Genomic DNA, 21,661 nt, shown 5'->3' on the forward strand with positions numbered 1-21,661 from the left:
TGCAATTATAATTATATTCTATTTATTAATACGTGTATTTAGTATTTGGTTCAAACTAAATTCCCTCAGTGCATTGGGAAGCGAGTGGAGCCAGCAGAAATACCAGCTTAGTGTCCCCAGAGGCGGCGGCATTCGAGACCTCTGGTCTCCCCCCTGCTCACCCTTCTGCCCCTTGGAGCTATGGGTGTGCATATGTATTCCCGATCAGCTTTAAGAACGTGCATATATAGCTGCCTCGGAATGGCAGTCACATATGGCGGCCCGACTTTTTCCCCCTCGAATAATTTGTCTATTTGTTTGCCTTTGCTTCGCTTGGCTTGCTCATTCATTTGACTCGCATTAATTACATGACACGCACACGAAACCAGCAGTCTGAAGTCGGAAGTCTGGATTCGGGATTCTAGATACTGGATACTGGAATCGAGAGTCCCAGTTTTTTCTGCCCATCCACGATGCCCTTGTTCTCCTTCGCCCGGGGTAATTTATTAAAATGGCCAAAAAGAAAGCTTCCTTCTTCTCACAGGAATTAGACCTTCATTGGCAGCCAACTTTCAATTGCACTTGCCGAAATTACTTGATGAAATAATAATTTAATAAGCTGATAAAGAAAAATAATAATTTAATAAGCTTATCAAAAAAATGGCAATACAAATGACATTGGTATTATTTAATTTATATTAAAATCAAACTTTAAATGCTAGATTTGCGAATAGGAATTTGTGAAGTTTAATTTTCGTTTTGATCTTTTTGTTAATATATTACTTATAATCTTAAGCTGTTTAATGTTCATGTATGATCATTTTGTAAATATATTACTAATAACCTTAAGCTGTTTAATGTTCATGTATGATATTTTTGTAGATATTAACTAACAATCTTAAGCTTGAATATTTGAAGTGTTGGCAGCATGTTTCCTTCTTTTAGCTGTGCATTAAAATTATGTTAATATTTAATCATTAATTTATTTGCTTACGGTTTGTTTGCCGAACAACCCGAATTTCTGGTTGCAAGATTTCGGCGCACATATGTGGCTCCTTGGGGAACCCCTTCCTTATCCCCATCCCCATCCACATCCCCATCAGCCAGCCATGCCAATCCTTATTCTCCTCCAGCACACACATCATCATCTGCAACTGGCTGAGCCTGCTCCTTGTCCGCTCGTCAACACAAATGACTGTCTCGTGTTATCTGCTAAGCCGCCTTATCTGTTTGGGTCTTCTGGGTCTCCTGGTCTCTTAGCCTTCGTGGATCCAAATTCAGATCCACATTCACATCCCCATTCACAGCCCCACCCCATCCGCCCTTCAGTGATTTCGCCTGTGTGTTACTTATTTAATTTGTTGCTTATTTGTGCCCATGGAGAGGACTGTGAGCAAGAAGCAAACAAGTCCAGGACAGAAGCTACTGCCATCTACTTGAGTTCGACTGAATGCGACTCGAGTCGACAAATTCCTGGCTCCATTCACTTGTTTGCATATGTTTAACATGTTCTCCAACTCCCAGCTCCAACTCCCAGCTCCCAACTCCAACTCCCACTCACAGTCCCACTCCCAATTGTTTGCCCGTTCGCCAGTTTGCCAGTTTGCCTGTTTGCCTGTTTGTTTGTTTGTTTGTTTGTTTGCTTGTTTGTTCGACGGGACTTCCACTGCATTGTGTCCTTAACTCAAGCGAAACTGTACTAAACTGAGCGGGGAGCGTGTTTTCCTTCGGCTTGCTAATGATTTCGCCAGGGTGCTAATCAAATTGCCTGCCCTGCAGCAGCTAATATCATTACCGAAAAGGTGCAACTCGTGGCAGGGGCAGGGACAGGGGCAGGGGCAGTGGAATATGTAAATATTTAACCGGATGGCATTTTCGCCACAGATTACAAGTCGCAAATTATCTGGGAGCAAGTGCAGTTGGAATAGCTTAATACTATTGTTGTATTATAAAAATGCCTGATGAAGTTTTGTAATTCAATCAAAAACTGTATATATTCACTTTGTAAGCTTGCTTCCTAATGATTTTCTCAGAGAATTTTTATATATATTCACTTTGTAAGCTTGCTTAATGATTTTCTTAGAGAATCTGTTTGTTCTCTCATAAATTAACAACATTATAGCCAACAACTTGTGCTGTTAAGGTGTGCCATTAATATATAACGTATACGCCATGGCTACCGCCTTTGCTACTATAAATTGCCGAGATCCGTCCTAAATCACCCGCTTTTTTCTCCGCAGCCTGTGAAACTTTTATCATTGATTGCCATTTCAGTGGAATGTCTGCGGCAGCCTTTAAGTTTTTACTTACTGCAGCAGTTGGGCCTGCAAGTTGTCGCATCTTTCACCGGCTTCCTTTGGGTCGCCGCCTGGTTATTGCTTTGGCACATTTTTCGATTAAAATTTATTTGCACAACTTATGAAAACTTAAATGCCCATAACGGCGCCGCCAGACTTGGAGTCTGCAAGCCCGGATACCCGCACTACACAGCGAGAAACGAGCATTCAAACTTTAGCATTTATGCAGACAAATCCAGTGTGCAACTTTTCTAATTACATTTGAAGTACATGGAGTACAATGTACTATATTATACTATGTTCATATGTAAATAGGCCATTAAATATGTGGTGCACTTTATATTTACACGCTAGTTTCTCTGTGTGTACTTAACAACTAGAGGGCGGAGGGCAAGGGCAACGTCTGCGTTTTGGTCGAATGGCGCCCCATGGGCTACCACATTTCTTGGCTAAAAAGTTTCAAATATTTCATAATTTGCAACATATTTTATGGAGGCGCAAGAGCATATTGCACTTTTCCGGCCACAGCCATAAAGCTATAAAGCTGCAACTGCTGCATGCAGGGTTTCTTTTTTTTGTCGATTTTCTTAGCACTTAAAAGGAAGGAAAAATTAGGTTTTTCTACCGCCTGACCTCGTTTCCACTGCGCGCTATTTGCGTTAAATAATTCAAATGACTTCCGACTTACACTTTGACATTGAAGTGGTCGTTTTCCCTCATTTCCCGCCGACGCGGCATGGAAAAATTCAGTTTGCCAGCAGATGAAGCACAACTTCTGTGAGTTTTAACCTTCCTCCTCAAAACACACCAGACCCTGAACTCCCAAGACCCAAAAACCCCCATCACAGGTACGCGGCGCACTTAAAAAGTAATTTTATTACACAGCTACTTACGGTGGAAATGCTGGAAAACGGTGGAGGGAGATGGCTAGATAGTCGGCGGGAAAGAGACGGTACGCACTTAAAGTCATCACCTCAAAGCGAGGTAGAAAGGAGGAAAATCCTTGGCGGAAAATGGTGATGCTGGCTGGCAGTGATGTTGCCATTGTCACACTATTGCCGGAAGTTTTATTCAACCTGCGCACCCTTCGTCAACCTTTGACGCTGATTGTTCTTGGGACATCGTACCCCATAGCAAGCTTATTTCTTTGCCTTTGCGTTTTCGTTTACAAATTTTTCTCATTACATTTTTACATCATCTTTTCCCCTTTTCCCCTTTTGACTTTTCGCCGGCTTCGCTGGGCGCCCAAGTTTGTCGAAAGTTTCCACTACTTTCTGCCCTTTTGCATGGCTTTTCTTTAAAATTTTTGCTCTACCCGCACCTGGCTGGTATCTCCCAGCATTTGCAGCTAATTTAATGACTCGAACTCCTCACCGTAGTAATGAGCATTCAATGGGGTTTGACAGCAAAATGGCAAAACAGCAAAATAGCAAAAGGGGGAGCCCGCTAATTTGTCTGATTCCCCAGAAAGTTGAATGCTTTATGAACTATTCAGCATTGCTGCTAAAAATGCGGCACGTGTCATTAAAAGTTTTTCAAAGATGCACAATTATTAGTTTCTTAATATTAAGGCCTGGTTTTTTGTATAAACTTTTATTCAGTTTGTACTTTTAAACAAATGCCATGCAAGAATTTAGCACAGGAAGGTCAATTACTCTAATGTATAATATTTATGCCAGCATAAAATATGTATGCTGCCACTGACAGTTTGACCATTTTTCCCAGTCCCTCAGTTCAGTCAAATGATTAAATGGATTTCACCTTCTAAAAGATGAAGTTTCCCATAAGACTCTGCATTTTCTTGGAGCATTCGGACTTCAGCTCATGCAGCTACTTCTCAACTCGGCAGCTTAGTTTAGCTTTTTCCTACACTTTTCTACTAAATGCATTGTGCAAAGTGCACTGCTGGAAAAGTACGCATAGTGTTTAATATATAAATAACATTATGAAATACCAAGTTGATGATTACAAATTGAAATAGGTTGCTGTTCTTGATTCTTAAAGATTAACTCTCTAATTCCAAACCACTTGAGGCCACTTTAAAATTTCATAACTTTCGTTTGTAAAATTCTCTGAGTGTGTTTATCTTGTGCCCGTTGTTGTTCTTCGGCTTCCTTCTGCTGTTGGCATTTCATTTAATTACTTTTGACATCAGGTAGAAATTTTCGCTGCCGCTTTTCAACCCTTTTTTCGGTCTTCGAGTTGAAGAGGGTTGTGTGCGTTTAGGGGAGGGGGGGAAAATGGCAAGAGGATGGACGGAAAAGTGTGCCAAATATTTGTTTAGGCATATTTGCCAATGGCCACTGGTGTTCTCATATCCGCAACTCATCACAACTGTAACATCCGCATCCACAAACACACTCACATCCACATCCTCATCCACTTCCCCTTCCGCTCGAAATACGCATCCTTTTCATTGTAAATGCTCATATTTGCATTATTCCTTTTTGACGTTAGCTTTGCGAAGCGTTTTTTGCCCACTACCTGCTCCTTTGAATTTATTTTGATGTATTTCCGTTTGGCAAGCAAATATCCAAGATTCGAATGGAGCGCTGGAATGGCCAGGAAAACCAGGCATTGGATGGAGTTTCCCGGTGGGTTTTCATTAGCTGATAGTTTAGCTTGGCAAACGCAAATATGCGTTGCTCTTCTTCAAGCTTATACCATACCATCATCCTGTTCACTGTAACTCTTCCCTTTTTTATAAGCTATGAATAAGCCAAAGTGGATTCAATTTGTTAATTGTAACTAGGGAAATTTGGACAAATATCTGATAATGGAGAAGAGCTGCAAACTATATAAACGTACTACTAATGGAATTACTTACAGTGCTACTTAATGATTGATTAATTCTGAATTATTCTAAGATTATTGTAGTTTATTAATAATTCCCGAGTGTCCTTATTTTCTGCCAGTGCAGTGAAGAGCGAATGTGTCATAGTCCTTGTTGAATTTGCCGGCTTAGTGCTCGTCCCTCATTAGGACTGCCGGATATTCCATTGTGAGTGCTCTTCGCTTTTGGCTTTGGCCTGGGCAAATGGAAAATCTTAAAATCCACCAGCAACCAGTCAGCAGCAACCGGGAAAACCAGCAACTTTTCAACTGTACGCTATACGGTTAATCATTTAATCTGCATATGTGCATATTAATGAATTTCAACGTTCAGCAGTCCGTGTTCCACCGCGTTCTACTAGCCGGGACTTTTCACATACATATTTCGCACCGATTTCCACCATAACTTTGTGTTATTTGAATTTTTTCCGTTGTTTTGCCGCCTGGCCAGCTGAAAGTTTTGCTGTTTTTGTTTCGAGTGTTTGTGTTTTGGTTTCGCTGGCTCGTGTTTTATATACATATAGTACATATATTCACTCGCTCGCTGGCTTTTTTTGTGCTGCTTTGTTTGGCTTGTTTGGCTGTTACTTTTAAAAGCTTTTTTAAGTAACTCGAACTAAATTAAGTTAAATACATTTCATGTTTGTCCGCATGCTGGCTGCATAAAAGATACACAAACGCAGCGACGAACGGCGAATGGCGAACGGCGAACGACAAAGTTGTCACACGTACATACACGCATATACGCATACACGGCGTATGCGTAACGTAACCCAAATCCTTCGATGGAAACGTGAGACTGCTCTTCTTTATGCGCAGCAGCCATTTCAAGATGATGTATAGCCAGCTCGGCTAATGGATTTCCTCCACAAACGCGCCAAGGATCAATTCAATTAGCTTTGGCACACATACGAGCACATACGTATGTAAGAGGATGTGTATGGCACTGTGACCTGTGACCTTTGGCAACAAGTGCGCCACGCAAGCACTTAGTGTACCACACACTTAATGAAGGGGATGCACTTTATGCTACTCCCATGACAGTCGCAAGTAGAAAAGTCCCAAGTGAAAGTTATTAATACACATTTGTTTGGCTTTCACAAATAATATCATATACGCAGGCTAAAGGATTACAGTCCAATTTATTGCCATAGCAACGCATCATTATTCCTTTTTTTATACATTTAAATTGCGTTTAAGACCCCTTCAGCAGCCAACCGCAAAACGCTCACAATATTTATGTTTCTGGGTTAAAACTGCGGTGTGACAATTTAAAGCTCCTTTGACTCCCCGTCGCCATAGAAATAAGGCTTAAGAATAATGGGTGCTGCATTCTGGGAAAAACTAGTATGTGAATGTGGATGTTGGATGTGGGATGCTGCTTATTTTGCACAGTTTTTATGCTTTGTCAATACGCAGATGCCTGCTTTTCCGACCTCTGGCTCCACTGCAATTGCACTTTGCTTCGCAAAAGGGTTTTCTATGTTTTCCAACAGCTTTTGTTTGCCGCTTAGCTCACACACACACACCACACACACACACACACGCACAAACACGGAGCTGCAGAGAGCTTTTAGTTTTGCATTTTAAGCAGTTTGACTTTGCATTTTTCCGTTTGCTGTATTCACAATACGAAAAATCATTCGGAAACTCCACAGAACAACCAGCATCAGAAAGCGTGCTCACTTCAAGATGCCTCTTGCCAACAGATAGCATTTTTAAAAAACCTGCCTCTCAAATGGCTTTCGAAACTTTAAATCTAGTTTTGAAATAAGGTTACTAATTATTTTAAATCCAGTTTTGAAATAAGGTTACTCATTATTTTAAATCTAGTTTTGAAATAAGGTTACTCATTATTTTAAATCTAGTTTTTAAATAAGGTGACTCATTATTTTAAATCTTGTTTTGAAATAAGGTGACTCATTATTTTAAATCTAGTTTTGAATTAAGGTTACTAATTATTTTAAATCTAGTTTTGAAATAAGGTGACTCATTATTTGAAGAATAAGTTGCAGCATTTGATAGATTTTAATAACACGCAGTTTTATCATAATCTCAACACTGTAACATACTTAACCCATAACCGCACATACCTTTGCGTTCGCCAAGTACAGGGTACGCGAAATACAAATTCTCGTGCATATTTACCGCCTGCATGTGTGTCTGCATATGTGCACATAAAACAACGAGCATGGAAATAAAGAGGAAAACAGAGAAGCTTTGCGTCCAGCATCCCGGCATAAAGATTAGAAAACTAAGTCGGTTGGGGGGAGGGGGGAAAACGTAGATCAGCAGTGTGGGAGGAGAGGGGAGGAGGATTTTCCAAAAAGGAAAGCCACAACACAGAGTTCATCGAGTGGCAATTTAAGTTGTAAGCTCTTCAATTAGGTGCAAAATGTTGAAGGGGGAATATCTCCTGCCAAAGAGCTCCACGACTTGTGGGTTTTTCGAGACCTTTCACACAAATTGGGGGAAACTGCGCTTTTAAAGGGTTTGTCTTTAAGTTATTCAAGTGTTTTTAGTGGATATAAAAACATTTAACTGGCTAATGTGGCAAAGTCTAAAACTAACAGAGCACTGACATCTATAATCCTGCTGAATTTGAATTGTGAGTTATAGTTCTCTCTGCCAACTGGATAACCCAACTAACTCGTTTGATCGAGTGGCCATAGCCAGAGCAATATCCAAAAGCTATTGCAGTTTTCCCGCTGCATCTGATCGATCCTCTGCTTTTAATTGCATTTTGATTTGGGCATGAGGTGAGGATTTGGAATTCAACGATATCGAAATCGAATTCGCAACCGGTTTGCGTACAATCGCAATCGAGGCTGCGATGGAGCTCATAAATCGTTCCATCATCAATGGCACATTGCTATTCAATTTTGTTGTTATTTTTTCGCTTAGTTTTCTATTTTTTTTTTTACTTTTGTGCTTGAGAAGAGCGTGTGCGCAGCCAAGTTGTGAAATTAATGCAATTTACTTACAAAATGTCCCATTAAAAGCGCTCCACCATCGGGCATAGACATAAAGCAATATGAGCTTGTCGCAGTCGTAGAGTCGCCCTGTCTGGATCCTCTAAATGTCGTGGATTTGGATGAGGATGTGGATGGGGATTGGGATGTGGATGGGGATGTGGCTGGGGATGTGGATGGGGATGGGGACATGTGCGCCTGCATGAGAGTGTAATTTAATGCTGCTGCAGTTTTCCTCCTCCTAGTTTCCTTTGCATACACAAATGCACATAAACGACGACCCTGGCAGGCCACAAATTACCCGGCCAAGTCCATGAAGCGCATTTAGCCAAATCGCTGAATTTATGTCTTATAAAAATGCTTGCGTCGAGTAACAGAAACTGAAACGCAAACCAAACCCGAATCCCAATCCCAATCCGAATACGAACTCCAAAACCCATAGCAGCAGCATATGCCAAAGTCTAAGGTCTCGAAGTGGGCAGGGTTAAGGCCAAGTGACATGGCCAGAAAGACATGGCTAATGTACGAGTCCCAGGAGTAATGGATCGTAAAGAGAAAGGGTTTAGCATACCCTGTAAAAGAAGTGAATGAATCGCACGGTTCAAGTAAATTGAAGGTTAGAAATAAATAATATAGATTTGGGACTAACATATAATAATATTTTGTTATGTGATAAATGTTAAATAATACGTTTTTGGTGTCAACAAAATTTTTAAAAATACAGTATTTCGAAAGTTGGTTTCAAAAATTCGACAGTTACCAAAGTTGAGCAGCTGTAAAAGTTGGTCTAAGAATAAATTTCACTATTATTACCCAGAAACCATAAAGTACCATTTCCCAACACATCGACGCAGCTTGAGTTCTGTGGAAAACTGGCCAATCAAGTATCTCAGCTTCGTTAAAGTGGCCAAAAGCACCCTACCAAGAGCTGAAGAAGGCTAAATCTGATTTATACCTTTTATTATTATGAGTTTTTGCTGCGTTCAAATAATTTTCCTCGTTCATTTGGGCACTGCCCCCCGCCCCCGCCCCAGTTTCAGTTTGCCAGTTTTCCATTTGCCAGCTTGCCAGTTTGCCAGTTTTCCATTTGCCATTTACAATTTGAGCAGTCTTAAACTGCTGGGGACCTTAAAGTTGCACAATCTCTCGAATTATGGAGTCTTAGCGCGATTTTCTTCATCGAAATGAGTGCGAGGCAAAAGTTTTCAATTCAATTATCAACGCCCATGCCATTTTCTATTTTTCTCCATTTTTTTCTTGGCCCGGGATTGGAAAATGGGTTTTTTCTGGGAAGTTGAAAACGGCTGAAAATGGTAGGGTGGCATGTCGATTTGGCTCCGATTTTGGGCCGGCAATTTGCTGTTTTCTGTTTTCTGGTTCCCAATGCACATTTTTGGCGTAATTTGTTTGCCAAATTGCGTGTTGGCGTCATCGCGTTGATGATCATCAGCATGGCAGCCTGGCAGCCTGGCAGCATCATCATCGAGCCAGTTGTCAACCATTGGATGCCAGCTTTTTGTGGGGGTGTCGATTGCAACAACAGCGCATTAATGCCACCCCGCCCACTTGGCCATAAATAATTTTCTGCAGGCAAAAGCCAATTTCGCCAGTCGCATTCGCATTCGGTGGGAGCATCGCTTTTCCCGCTTTTCCGCTTTTCCCACATTTCCAATGGAGTAAAAGAGGGCGTTTCGTGCATACTTATGCACATTAGAAAGGAAATTAGTGAGTGAAAATCGGGTTTTCTTCTTCAACTCTACGAAGTTGAAGCTGGAAATTAATTGGTTGTGAAAAACAAAGTTTAGTTTATGTTGTACAATGCAACATGGGCAATGGTGCCCTTACTTCCTTGTACTTTTTCACATTCACAGCTACTATGTGCTTAAGAAATACTTCGTTTTATCTGTTTACTAATAGAAATTAACTTTGCTGATTGCCTGCCTTTTAGCGAACAATCCAGTTTTATATTTCATTGGCACACCAATGATCATAAAAGAAAACAGACCACCCAAAAAGCGAGAAGCAGAAAATGCACTCTCGGGCTAAATTTAAAAATCAGTTGCCATTCAAGCGGCAAATATTTTGGCAAACCAAATTTCGCACAATTTCGTTGAGTGAAAAAGGTGAAAAAAAAAAACAAAAAAAAAACTGTCAACACATTCTGGTGGATATCATAACAGACTTAGCCGAAAAGCAAGCCAAGTGCTTAGATACGCAGAAGTAACTGGGAGGAAAAATTGAAAAATAAATAAAATTATGCGTGGCAGCATTTTCAAAATCATTGGCACGCGGGAAAAACTGCGGGAAAATGAGCTGGGGAAAAACAGACTGTCTCGCTGCCTTCATGCTTCACTTGTTTTTCTTTTCTCGTTCGTCCCCTTATTTTTACAACACACACATTTAGCCGAATTCGACTTCTGTTCGGAAATGGGCAGCCCATTGAAAATTCAAATCACACCAAATTCTAAAACACACAAATCGCCGCCAAGCAAATAAAACAGCAAGAACGTAAAAATAATAATAAAAATAATATAACCAAAGAGGAACGTGAGACGAGCCCATGAAATGAAAGCGAAAACAGCCAACATTTTCTTGTCAACGGGCGAGAAAATTACACATAGCTGCTGGGGAAAAAAATCACAAAAATTCTACCAGGTCCTGCGAGGAAAGAAAATCAAGGACAATGCCAGCAAACAACTCTTTGTGCAGGCAAAGCAAATTTTCGCCGGATTATTCGTGGGTGTTGGGCTTGAAGATGGGCGCTTGGATATTTTTGCGAGACGGCAAATTTATTTCAATGAATGTGCTGATACAGACACTTTAACAATGGCTGGCAAAATGAAATATAATACGAATTATGCGAAGCACAATAATACAAAGTTTCGAGTGGGAAATCACGATGGAATTGGGTAAAAGTCGCTTTAAACTAAATGAATCACAGATTTATGCAAAAAATGTGAAAAAAAATAATTTTTTTTTTGAAAACGCAGTTTGATTGGAAATTTAATTACGAACTCAACGAGGTATGACATTCCATATTTGGACCAATATTTCGAATGTTCTGGTCAAAATACTGCTATTTATAAAGCAGAAACACAGAAAACCGATTTTCGGCCAAAATTCAAATATCATCATCAAAAATTGAAAATTTTGAAAAAAAAATTCTTTTTTTTTGGTAAACACAGTTTGATTGGAAATTTAATTACGAATTCAACGAGGTATGACATTCCATATTTGGACCAATATTTCGAATGTTCTGATCAAAATACTGATATTTATAACGCAGAAACACAGAAAACCGATTTTCGGCCAAAATTTAAATATCATCATCAAAAATTGAAAATTTTGAAAAAAAAATTCTTTTTTTTTGGTAAACACAGTTTGATTGGAAATTTAATTACGAATTCAACGAGGTATGACATTCCATATTTGGACCAATATTTCGAATGTTCTGATCAAAATACTGATATTTAAATTGCAAAAAAACAGAAAACCGATTTTCGGCCAAAATTTAAATATCATCATCAAAAATTAGAAAAAATTTGAAAAAAAATAAAATTTTTTTGGTAAACACAGTTCGATTGGAAATTTAATTACGAACTCAACGAGGTATGATATTCCATATTTGGACCACTATTTCGAATGTTCTGATCAAAATACTGATATTTATAACGTAGAAAAACAAAAACACAAATTTCGGCAAAAATTCAACAATAATCATCATCAAAAATGGCAAAAAATGTGAAGAAAATAGAAATTATTTTTTGAAAACACAGTTTGATTGGAAATTTAATTACGAACTCAGCGAGGTATGACATTCCATATTGGGAACATTTGTGGTCAAAAAATCAGGATCGAAGCTGATGGCATGAAGCGCTTTTTCTTTAGGATGACGGTGGCGCAATGTGAGTTTATGTTGATGAGAGCTACTATTAAAGTGAAGAGAACTTATAGAGTCGTTAACAGTTTTTCTCACTATTAAGCTTCATTATGTGCTTTATGGCTGCAATTTACTATTTACCCTATCTGCGCCATCTGAATTCGACTACGAAATTCTGACCCTTGCGAGGCATGGTCGTAAATTCTTTTCTTTATGATTTATGGGAACGTGCTTGGCTCATTTCCATTCGCCGACTTTCGGCAACATTGTTCCCCGGAGAATTCCTCCATTCTTCGCCAGATACAATACAGATACCTATACAGATACAGATACATATACATATATAGAGACAGATGCAGTCTGGCGCCTCTTGCAGCTCGAATGTGAGTACAAGTACTCAAGATCATATCATATCGTGTTACTTCCCCCCAGTCAGTCTTCTTTCGATTCTCTTCCTGTCGCGTTCCATTTTTCTTTTACTGTTTTGTGTATTACTTTTTTCGTTTTCTCTGCTGCCAGAAGAGCACCTCCCATTGGAAAAAATTTAGACATTTTGTAGCCAGTTTATAGATGGTATGGTATGGTATCCCCTCGACGCCCCACCGAACGAACGAGTAGGAGAGTACGCTCCTCCACAATTGGGGGCCTGTTTGGTTTTCGCCCATAATTTTTGTGCCGTTTTACAACAAACGGGCACATAACTCTCAGACTTATGAACGGGCAATGGACCAGTCCGGTCCCGGCTTATCTGTCGGCGCCGGGCCTCATCATACAGAAACTCCAAGCCCCAAACTCCATACTCCATACCCAAAATCCCAATACTCCATACTCCATACCCCAAACTCCATACCTCCTTACCCACTAGCATATACCATCTACGAGATACCCTCTAGCAGCCACCCCTCCTCGGGTGTGCTGGGTGCCAAATGATTTTCACATGTTTTCCTTTATTTTCCTTTATCTCGGAGCACGTTGCCATTTTCGCACTTTTGTTGGCTTTGCATGTGTTTTACCACTTTTCCGTTCCGTTCCGTTTTCCCTGTCGCATTTTCCACCAAGTGTTTGGCTTTTAATTAAAATTGCAGCTAAATTATGAACTTTTCTTTTCTCGACCGTCTGCAAATTTCTTTCTTGGGTCTTGGTCTGGGTCTTTGCCTCGACCTGCTACGTATATCAAAAAATATCGGCAAGCGAGGCGAAGAGAAGAAAATTCTTGGTCAAGATGTGCAAAATTTCACCGGCCGCCTGGCCCAGTAATTGAAGTGAAGTTTTCTTCCCCGGGAAAATCGGGAGTGGAAAGGAAGGGAATGGAAAGGAAAGAGCGGAAAAGCACTGAGCACGTAATGGGGCCGCAGCAAATGAACTGTGAAGTAAATTCGCGTAAAAATGCGTTTTATTGTTAACCAATTAAGCCGATCGACTGCATCGTTGGCCATGCTTGAGTAAATCCCACACACACACACACACACACATCGAAATGTTCGATTTTCACAGTTTTTCCCAAAAACCAGAGGCCACTGAAAATTTATGTGCTACTTTGGCTAATCGGCGGTTGCTTCGAATATTTTAGGTTGATTTTTTGTTTGTGGCTTTCGTTAGACGTTTCGTTTCATTTCGTTTTTGTTTTTGGTTCTTCTAATTGTCTGCCCCCGGGGAATTTATGTGTGGCATCTGTGTGTGTCTCAAAAGCCGTGGAATTTTTGCGGGACTCGCCTCGTTGAATGTGGCTTATCGTTCCGCAATATCAACTCAATTACAATGCGTGTCAATGGCAATGCGACAATAGGAAGCTGCCACGAAAGCCATTTGGCTGGCGGTCAATATCATTATTATTATCATTAAAAGCGATATGGGTAAACGAGGACGGAATAAAGCTGGTAATAAGATTCATATTGACGCAGCAGCCGTGACAATGGCATTCGAGACGAAGATGAAAAGAAGCTCTGGCTGATGAAGAACTGCAAAGTGAAACCTACAACGAACTGGCAGTGCTCTTATTTAACTTAAATTTAACTTAAATTCGTTATAAGCAAAATGTGGGATGTACGATAATGGAACTCAAAATAGCACTTCATGTTATTATAATGGATTTTATTAGCTTGAAAATGAGATAAACATCTTCACCAGCAACTAGATGCATCTGTGATCTGTCAACAACTAATATTATACACTTTTCGTATTATAATCTCCATTTCTGCACAATTTCTGCAGTTAAGCCGCCTTTAAAAGCCATTCTATGGCCTTGACCCCGCGCAGAAGTCGTATGTCGCGTGTCGAGTGAAAATAAAATCCATTTTAAATTGTGCACTGGCTGCGAGGATGACAATATAGTGGGCGGAGGATGGGGGCGGCACATGTTGTGTGCCTGCTGCCAGGATAAGGTCCTTCGATAAGTATTCCCATGTGTCTGTCCGGGGATTTCGGGTATTCCGGGTATTCCGGGTCCATTGTTGCTGCTGTTGTTATTATTTGCCAAATAAGCGAACGGCCATCCGCGTTGTCTTCCCGCCACGCCCACCGCCTCCAGCGGCTCCAGCAGCTCCAGCAGCTCCTTTGTTGTCAGCCTTCTTCATCCTTCGTCGATGATGCAGACATAAGATATGAAAAATATGAGGCAACAGCAATCACAATAGTCGCACCAGTCACCAAAGGCAATCGCCAGCTTCCCAGCCTCGATCTCCACTGCCGAGAGTCCCCCACTCCAAAGGCGCTCATGCGTGGGCATCGGCGGACAATCCCAGTACGTACATTTATATAACAACAGCTGGGGTCAAAAAAATAGTAGAGCATAACCAGAATGTCTTAGGTATTGCCTTCCAAAATAAAGAATTACTTTAAAGCAGCTAGAAAATCAATTAAAGTGAAATTACCATTTAAGGCGGCCATATCTTTGTTAAAACTTTTAACCACAGCTAAGATATTAACCTCCACTGTATGATGTGTTCAGGGAGGACACGTGTGTGTCTGCATCTGTGTATAAATCACCCTTAATGCCCCTGGCCCTAAAACGCAGAGAGTGGGTGGAATGTAATCGAAAGAAACTCCACGCAGAGGAGCAACGTCAGAGGTCCTGGACACCGGGCACACCATAAATTGAAGTCAAGTGCTGCCAATTAGTTGCTAAAATTATTTTATGATATTTTCCGACTAATTAAATGAACATTTTGCGTTCCGCCAAGTGGGCTGCTGGGTTGGTGGGTTGGTCAGTCAGGAAAATCGATAGGAAGCAGCACGCAAGTAAGAGCATTAAAAATAAAGATACAAAAGGGAGGCAGACCCCGCCCCGCCCAGCAGCACAGCCACCCTTTCTGCCCATTTTTATTTTTTCATCAATCAAGGGAACTACAACAAGAGCATCAGTGCCCACAACAACAACAATAACAGCAACAACAACCATAATCAATCATAAGCAAGACAGGACTCAGCTGCCCCCGCCCGCACCTGTCCGAAAAATAGAGCACGTAACAGTTTCCCATCATTATTAATTATTTATGAAATCTACGGATCCGGACCGGATACTACCATCCTATCCCCATCCCATTCCATCCTTTCCCATTCCATCCTTTCCCATCTCATCTCATCCACCACCCATCGTCCAGCAGATGGAAAAAACGAGGACTGGCCCGTACTGCCATTAAATGATTAGCTCTGCTCGATGGTGTTACTCGCATCCTTGATAATAACCAAATAGGAGCGGGTTAAGCTCGTTAGCTCATGACGGTAATTCGGTGAAACTATGTGTAACCGATGGACCATCCCGCTTGCGGTTCAGTTCAGTTTCAGATGGAAAGTAGTTAGGATAATGTAGGAAAAGCATAATAATAAGGCGTTTAATAAAGTTGCTTAGATGCATTACTTTCCTGGGATCTTCTCTTTTTGTATATATATATTCTCTTTATATATTATATATTTTCTTATATATTTTCTTATATATTTTCTTATATATTTTCTTATATATTTTCTTATATATTTTCTTATATTTTGCAGTGTGCCAGTGCAACGGACACGCCCGTCGCTGCCGCTTCAACCTGGAGCTGTACAAACTATCTGGCCGGGTTTCGGGAGGTGTGTGCTACAACTGCCAGCACGATACTACCGGAAGATACTGCCACTACTGCCGCGAGGGATACTATCGGGATGCCACTAAGCCGCCAAATCATCGCAAAGTCTGCAAGCGTGAGTTCAGCTTTCTCCTGTCTTCTGTATTCAGTATTCTGTCCACTGTCTTCAGTCTCCTGTCTTCTGTCTTCTGTTTTCTGCTGATTGAATGAGAGACAAGGCAATGAGGTGGCCAGTTATAAGCAACCATATACATATATGGTATTCTGGGGTATACTCGATTCAAGTGGGAATTGTCTATATCAATACGAAAAGAAATGATGTTTCTAGCATTTAATATAATATAGACTTTCAGTTGCATACAAACCAGCTAAAACAGTTGAGTTTCAGCCATTGCGGATTTAATTAGTTTGACTTGTAGTACACAGGTATTTGTAATACATTATTATCCCCTGTAGTGGTGGGTATGCCACATTTCTGCTCCTGTCACTAAATGTCCGACCTGTCAGGGTGTTTTCCCCCAGCTCCCCGCTTTATTGATAATAAGCTGTCATCAATCAGTGGTCCCATAAGCTGTCTGCCAGACACATACAAAGACAGACAGCTGTGCGGAATAGATAGTTGGATGGCTGGCTGGCTGGCTGGCTGGATAGATGGATGGTTGAATGGTTGGGGATGCGCTCTAATGAGGATGACATACCTCCCTCTCCACAGGTTGCGATTGCCATCCAGTGGGCTCGACGGGCAAGACGTGCAACCACCTGAGCGGCCAGTGTCCCTGCAAGGAGGGCGTCACCGGACTGACGTGCAACCGATGTGCCCGGGGCTACCAGCAGACCCGCTCCCACGTGGCACCCTGCATCAGTGAGTTTCCCAGAAATCGAGATCGCCTTGAGTCCATGGTTTCTAATCCCCCCCCCCGCTTTTCTCATTCAAATCAACAGAGGTGCCCACCAATGCGAACATGATTCAGGCCGAGAGCGCTGGCGGCGGCGGAGGCGGCGGTGGCACTGGAGACTACAAGGACGGTGGTGGCTCGCAGGTCGAGGAGATGAAGAAGTGTAAGTACACTGGAACAAAAACCAAATGCAAAATACAGCAACATTTGAACTACTTAACCACAGACTGCGGCAAGTGCAAGGCGAGTCCCAAGAAGCTCAATCTCAACAAGTTTTGCATGGAAGATTATGGTAAGTACACCAATTTATAGATTCAAAAGCTATCTGTAAGTATTATTAATCTGTTTAACTTTCATTTGACTTGCAGCAATTTTGGCCAAGGTGATTGGCCACGATCGCGCCTCGCAGGACATCAGCACGGAGAAGTTCTCGATAGAGCGACAGAACGAGATCTACAAGTACGAGATCAACATCCAGACGATCTTCAAGCGGAATCCCATGTCGGGCACCACGAGTTCCCTGCTCGGAAGGGGCAACATGATGCTGCTGGTGCCGCGCAAGAGCATCGAGTGCCAGTGTCCAAAGATAAAGCTAAACAAGTGAGTATTATGGCAAAACCTAATAGGAAATAGAACTCACTGGCCTTGAAAAACCAACTAACACGCCGTATTTCTTGCATCTCTCATCCTTTGCAGATCGTATCTCATCCTTGGACGCGACTCGGAGGCGGCGCCCGGTTACTTGGCCATCGGACCCAGCTCGGTGGTCCTCGAGTGGAAGGACGAGTGGTCGCTGCGCATGAAGCGCTTCCAGCGGCGGGCACGCAAATGCAGTTGAATCGAACCGGAAACGGAATATGTCAGAGCGGATTTCAATTTCACACACTTGGCTAGGTATCGGTTTTTGTATAAATTGTACAGTTTACTCAAGTTTCTCACCTTCTTCGGCATCATGCTATAAATTAATCAGCATCGGCGATGCTTCCTCAACCGGAAGTTGCCTGTTACCACCCCCACCCCCCGCCTCCCGTCTATATAATCTTAATTCCTAACCAGATGATAATCTCCTTCCGGTCTCGGTCTCTAGTCTATAAAACGCTTTTACACAACATCATCAGCAGCAGCAAACAAACAAACAATCGGAAAACAAGCGAAAACACAACGTACATCGTTTAATCCCCGCCCTTTTATGACCAAACACCAAATGCTAATTACAGTTACGTGCCAATGGGTGGGCGTGTCCATAACGGTTATGTATGTACTGTGCTGGCCATAAAAAGCAGTTATAAATTGAAAATGAAAATAAGTGCGAAAAAGAGCGGCAACATCGCGTGTCGCGCGATTCTAGACAAGCAAACAAACTGCACTTTGGGCGGCAAATGAATGGGCAGCGCCACCGAATGGGGGATGATGGACAAACAGGTCGCGTCGCCACACACATAAGTGCAGTCATAAACCATCAACACGGCTCTCAAGCATCTGCCAATACTGGGTGAACTCGGCCAAAACATGTGACATTTATTCAAATCAAATTCAATGCGTCAAAATAACACTTTCATTCTTTAAAATCATCCGAAACTTGCTAAAGTCTAGAAAGTTCCTGTATTTGCACTTAATAAATGGGGCAGCCTTTCTGAATTCATAAATTACTACATTTTTAGATCGTATTATAAAGGTAACGTAACTTCTCTATAGGCATTCATTTACTTTTAAAATCTATAAAAACTTAGAGCTGATAGATAAGCATGTGGTAATAAAAAATGGAACTTGATTTTATTTTCAAAACACAAGACAAAGATTAGTAATCAATGTCCATCTGTTGCAGCGCCATTAATAGCAATATTTAGTATCAAAAATTAGGCATCATTGTCTAAGCTTTCAATGTCAATACTTTCAAAGGGTATTAATTAAATATCTTATGTTTTAAATGCCCATCATAAATACTTCGCTATACCAGCCAACCAAAAGTGGATTTAATTTTCACAAGTGCCAAATTTCTATTTAAATATTTACCATTTGTTTGCTAGTCTAGCAGTTTTCGTGTGCACATATTTATTTTACTCTAGCAACGGATATTTGTGTTTTGTCCATCTGTCTGTTTCTTTGAGATATATTTGCACAACTTATGCAAAACTATTGCGATTGAAAAAAATGCAGTATTTTCCTCTTTCAATTTATCACAAATATTTGTGGACGTAAGCTGCAAGGGTATTTAAATTCAGGTTTCGAGTTTCAATTGGTATCATTTCTGAATTTCTGAATTTCCGAATTTCTGCATTTCTGAATATCTGCATTTCTGGTTTTGCTGCATTTTATGCGGAGCAGAAAAACGCCTCTCAAGAATTTATGCAAACAGTTTTGGCCGATAATTATGCACATGTTTATTGACAATCTGCTAGTTGATTTTTCACGCGCTTTTGCATACCAATTTGTTTGATGGATGCATCAATAAAAAAATCAAGGCGGCGAACGGCGGCAAAACACGCATTTAAAATGCATTTTATTTGAATTTAATTTTCAATTTGAATTATGCATGCAAATTGTGAGCGCATCAATTCCGGCTCGTTCGCTTCCAAACATACAAACAGTTGTGTGTACATATATGCATCCACATACGAAACTAAACTAAACGAAACGAAGGCGTTAAGAGTGAGATTGGAGGTGTTAAGGGATCGGGGTATCGGGGTATCGGTTGTAACTTGTTTTTGGAGCATGTGTAGGCCACGCTCGAACACTTGAAACTCATCCCGGCAGCCGCACGGTACAGTGAGCACAGCCCATGACGGAAATGCAAATATAACTCGATTTTTAGTTCGCCCCTTCTAACGTTACTCGATTTACACCTCTTTTTTCAACGAACTTTCGCTAGAATGTAAGGGAAAAAGTTGTGGTCTTGTACTGGGTGCCCACTGTAGCACTCGATAAGTATCACAGGCAAAAAGCAACAAAGAGACACCCAACATGACGCACAAATCGAACAGCAGAAGCAAACAGAGAAATTCACAACACTTTAAAAACTGAAAATTCCTTCGAAATTATTGCAAATTCATGTAGTTTCCCTACAAATCAATATAATGTGAAATATAAGGCAAATGTAATATATATATATATTTGTTTACCAGATATTTGAGAACGCTAAATTTCTGTCCGTGTACAGAACAAATGAACTTCGTGGGCTGCATCGAGTGATATGCATGCCCCTCCAATTGCAGTTACATTTTTTGTTGTGATGTTGCTGCGGATTAAACATGTTTCGAGCTCAAAAACGTAACATGATATATGACAGTCAAGTGTCGAACTTGATAAATGTTTTAATGAATTTATTTTCGTGTTTTTACGCTGCCAGCCATCCATGCCATGAATCGAGATCTTTAGCTTCATTTGGTTCATTTTTCGTTCAGTTCGACGGCTGCCACGACACCTACTCTCTGGGTCTTTTGTGGTCGTCCAATTTCGATGTATGTACCCCCACATCCACATGTATATATATATATATATATACAGAGCCATTCACATATTATTCAGGTCCGACCGTGACCATGATGTATGATAAATCAAAATGGGGGCAACATATGCGGGGACAGTCCAGAGTCCAGAGTTGGACAGTTAACATGCTGCGGCATTTAAGCCGAGATTTGTGTTCGCATTCACTCGCCGCCCAGGGACGCATAATTAGCTCTGCTTCTGGCAACTGGCATCTGGATGTTGATCTGGATTGGGACTCGTATCTGTATCTGTATCTGTATCTGTTTCTCTTGCTGTTTCCCTTGCTGTTTCTCTTGCTGTTTCTGTTTCTGTTTCCCTTGCTGTTACTGTTGCTGTTTCCCGCCGGCCAACGTGGCGTATGAGTCATGGACACACGTGTGCCCACCGCACCGCACACGGATAATAATTTTGGAGAGCATGTCCTGGGGCAAAATAAAAATAAATGCAGAATTGTCAACTGTCAACTGTATACATTTAAACTCATTTTTATGCAGATGCTACCGTGAAAAATGAGAATACTAACAATTCAAAGGTATTGGACATAAAGAGTGTTTACATTTCAGTGAGTTGTAAAGAGCTACATCAATACTATTATTCTCAGCTATAAACTAATAATTCCAATATAAATTCAGTCAAAATATTTCAAAACTGAGCCTTAAATGATGATAATAGCAGTATTTCAGGGGGTTACTGGTTCAGGTTACATTTCTCGCAATTTTGAATCTTGGATCTAGGATCAACCCCTTTCACCTGAAACTTCCAAAAATAACATTAAATATATGCTAAAAAAAAAGAGGAAGAGGGAAATGATTCAACAGAAAACAAAAAAGTGGGAAAATTAAATGAGAAATTCAATTGTGGCCTCGGTCTGGTCTCGTCGACTGCGGCCGGCTTCATGCCTTCATGCATATTTAAATGAGATTTTGCGTTAACTGAATTTTTCACCGGCATTCTCCAGATGGAAATGGCAGGGGGTGGGGGGCGTGGCGAGTCGGATGCGTGTGGGCGTGTGGCGCTCAAAAAAACATATTAATTTATATAATGTACGAGTACGCACAGAGATACGAGTATAAAACATTTATATAGATTTAAATAAATTGGGTTCTTCTCGCCGCCTTTTTTTATTTGTATTTTTATTTTTATTTTTGCCATTTTTGTCGTTCATTTAACTCAGAGGAGGCGTGGCAGCAGCAGGCGTGTTGTCGCATATGTATTTTAAATAGGATGCAGGCCCATTAGCATATAAATTGACGCAGCG

At 40.9% G+C, this 21,661-nt stretch overlaps 1 protein-coding gene across 2 annotated transcripts in view; it reads left to right on the forward strand.

Moving 5' to 3' along the window:
* The window catches only part of LOC122624024 (netrin-B), a 55,971-nt gene extending 38,124 nt beyond the window's left edge, over window positions 1-17,847 (forward strand). For both annotated transcript variants that reach the window (XM_043803446.1, XM_043803447.1), the window contains 6 exons: window positions 15,948-16,136; window positions 16,734-16,883; window positions 16,964-17,080; window positions 17,144-17,209; window positions 17,286-17,517; window positions 17,614-17,847. In XM_043803446.1, the coding sequence (XP_043659381.1) occupies window positions 15,948-16,136; window positions 16,734-16,883; window positions 16,964-17,080; window positions 17,144-17,209; window positions 17,286-17,517; window positions 17,614-17,755 (896 nt within the window). In that variant the 3' untranslated portion in view covers window positions 17,756-17,847. The remainder of the gene's footprint in view (window positions 1-15,947; window positions 16,137-16,733; window positions 16,884-16,963; window positions 17,081-17,143; window positions 17,210-17,285; window positions 17,518-17,613) is intronic.
* The last annotated feature ends 3,814 nt before the right edge of the window (window positions 17,848-21,661 follow it).

Source organism: Drosophila teissieri, chromosome X (genome assembly GCF_016746235.2).
Source record: "Drosophila teissieri strain GT53w chromosome X, Prin_Dtei_1.1, whole genome shotgun sequence".
Taxonomy (NCBI): Eukaryota; Metazoa; Arthropoda; class Insecta; order Diptera; family Drosophilidae; genus Drosophila; species Drosophila teissieri.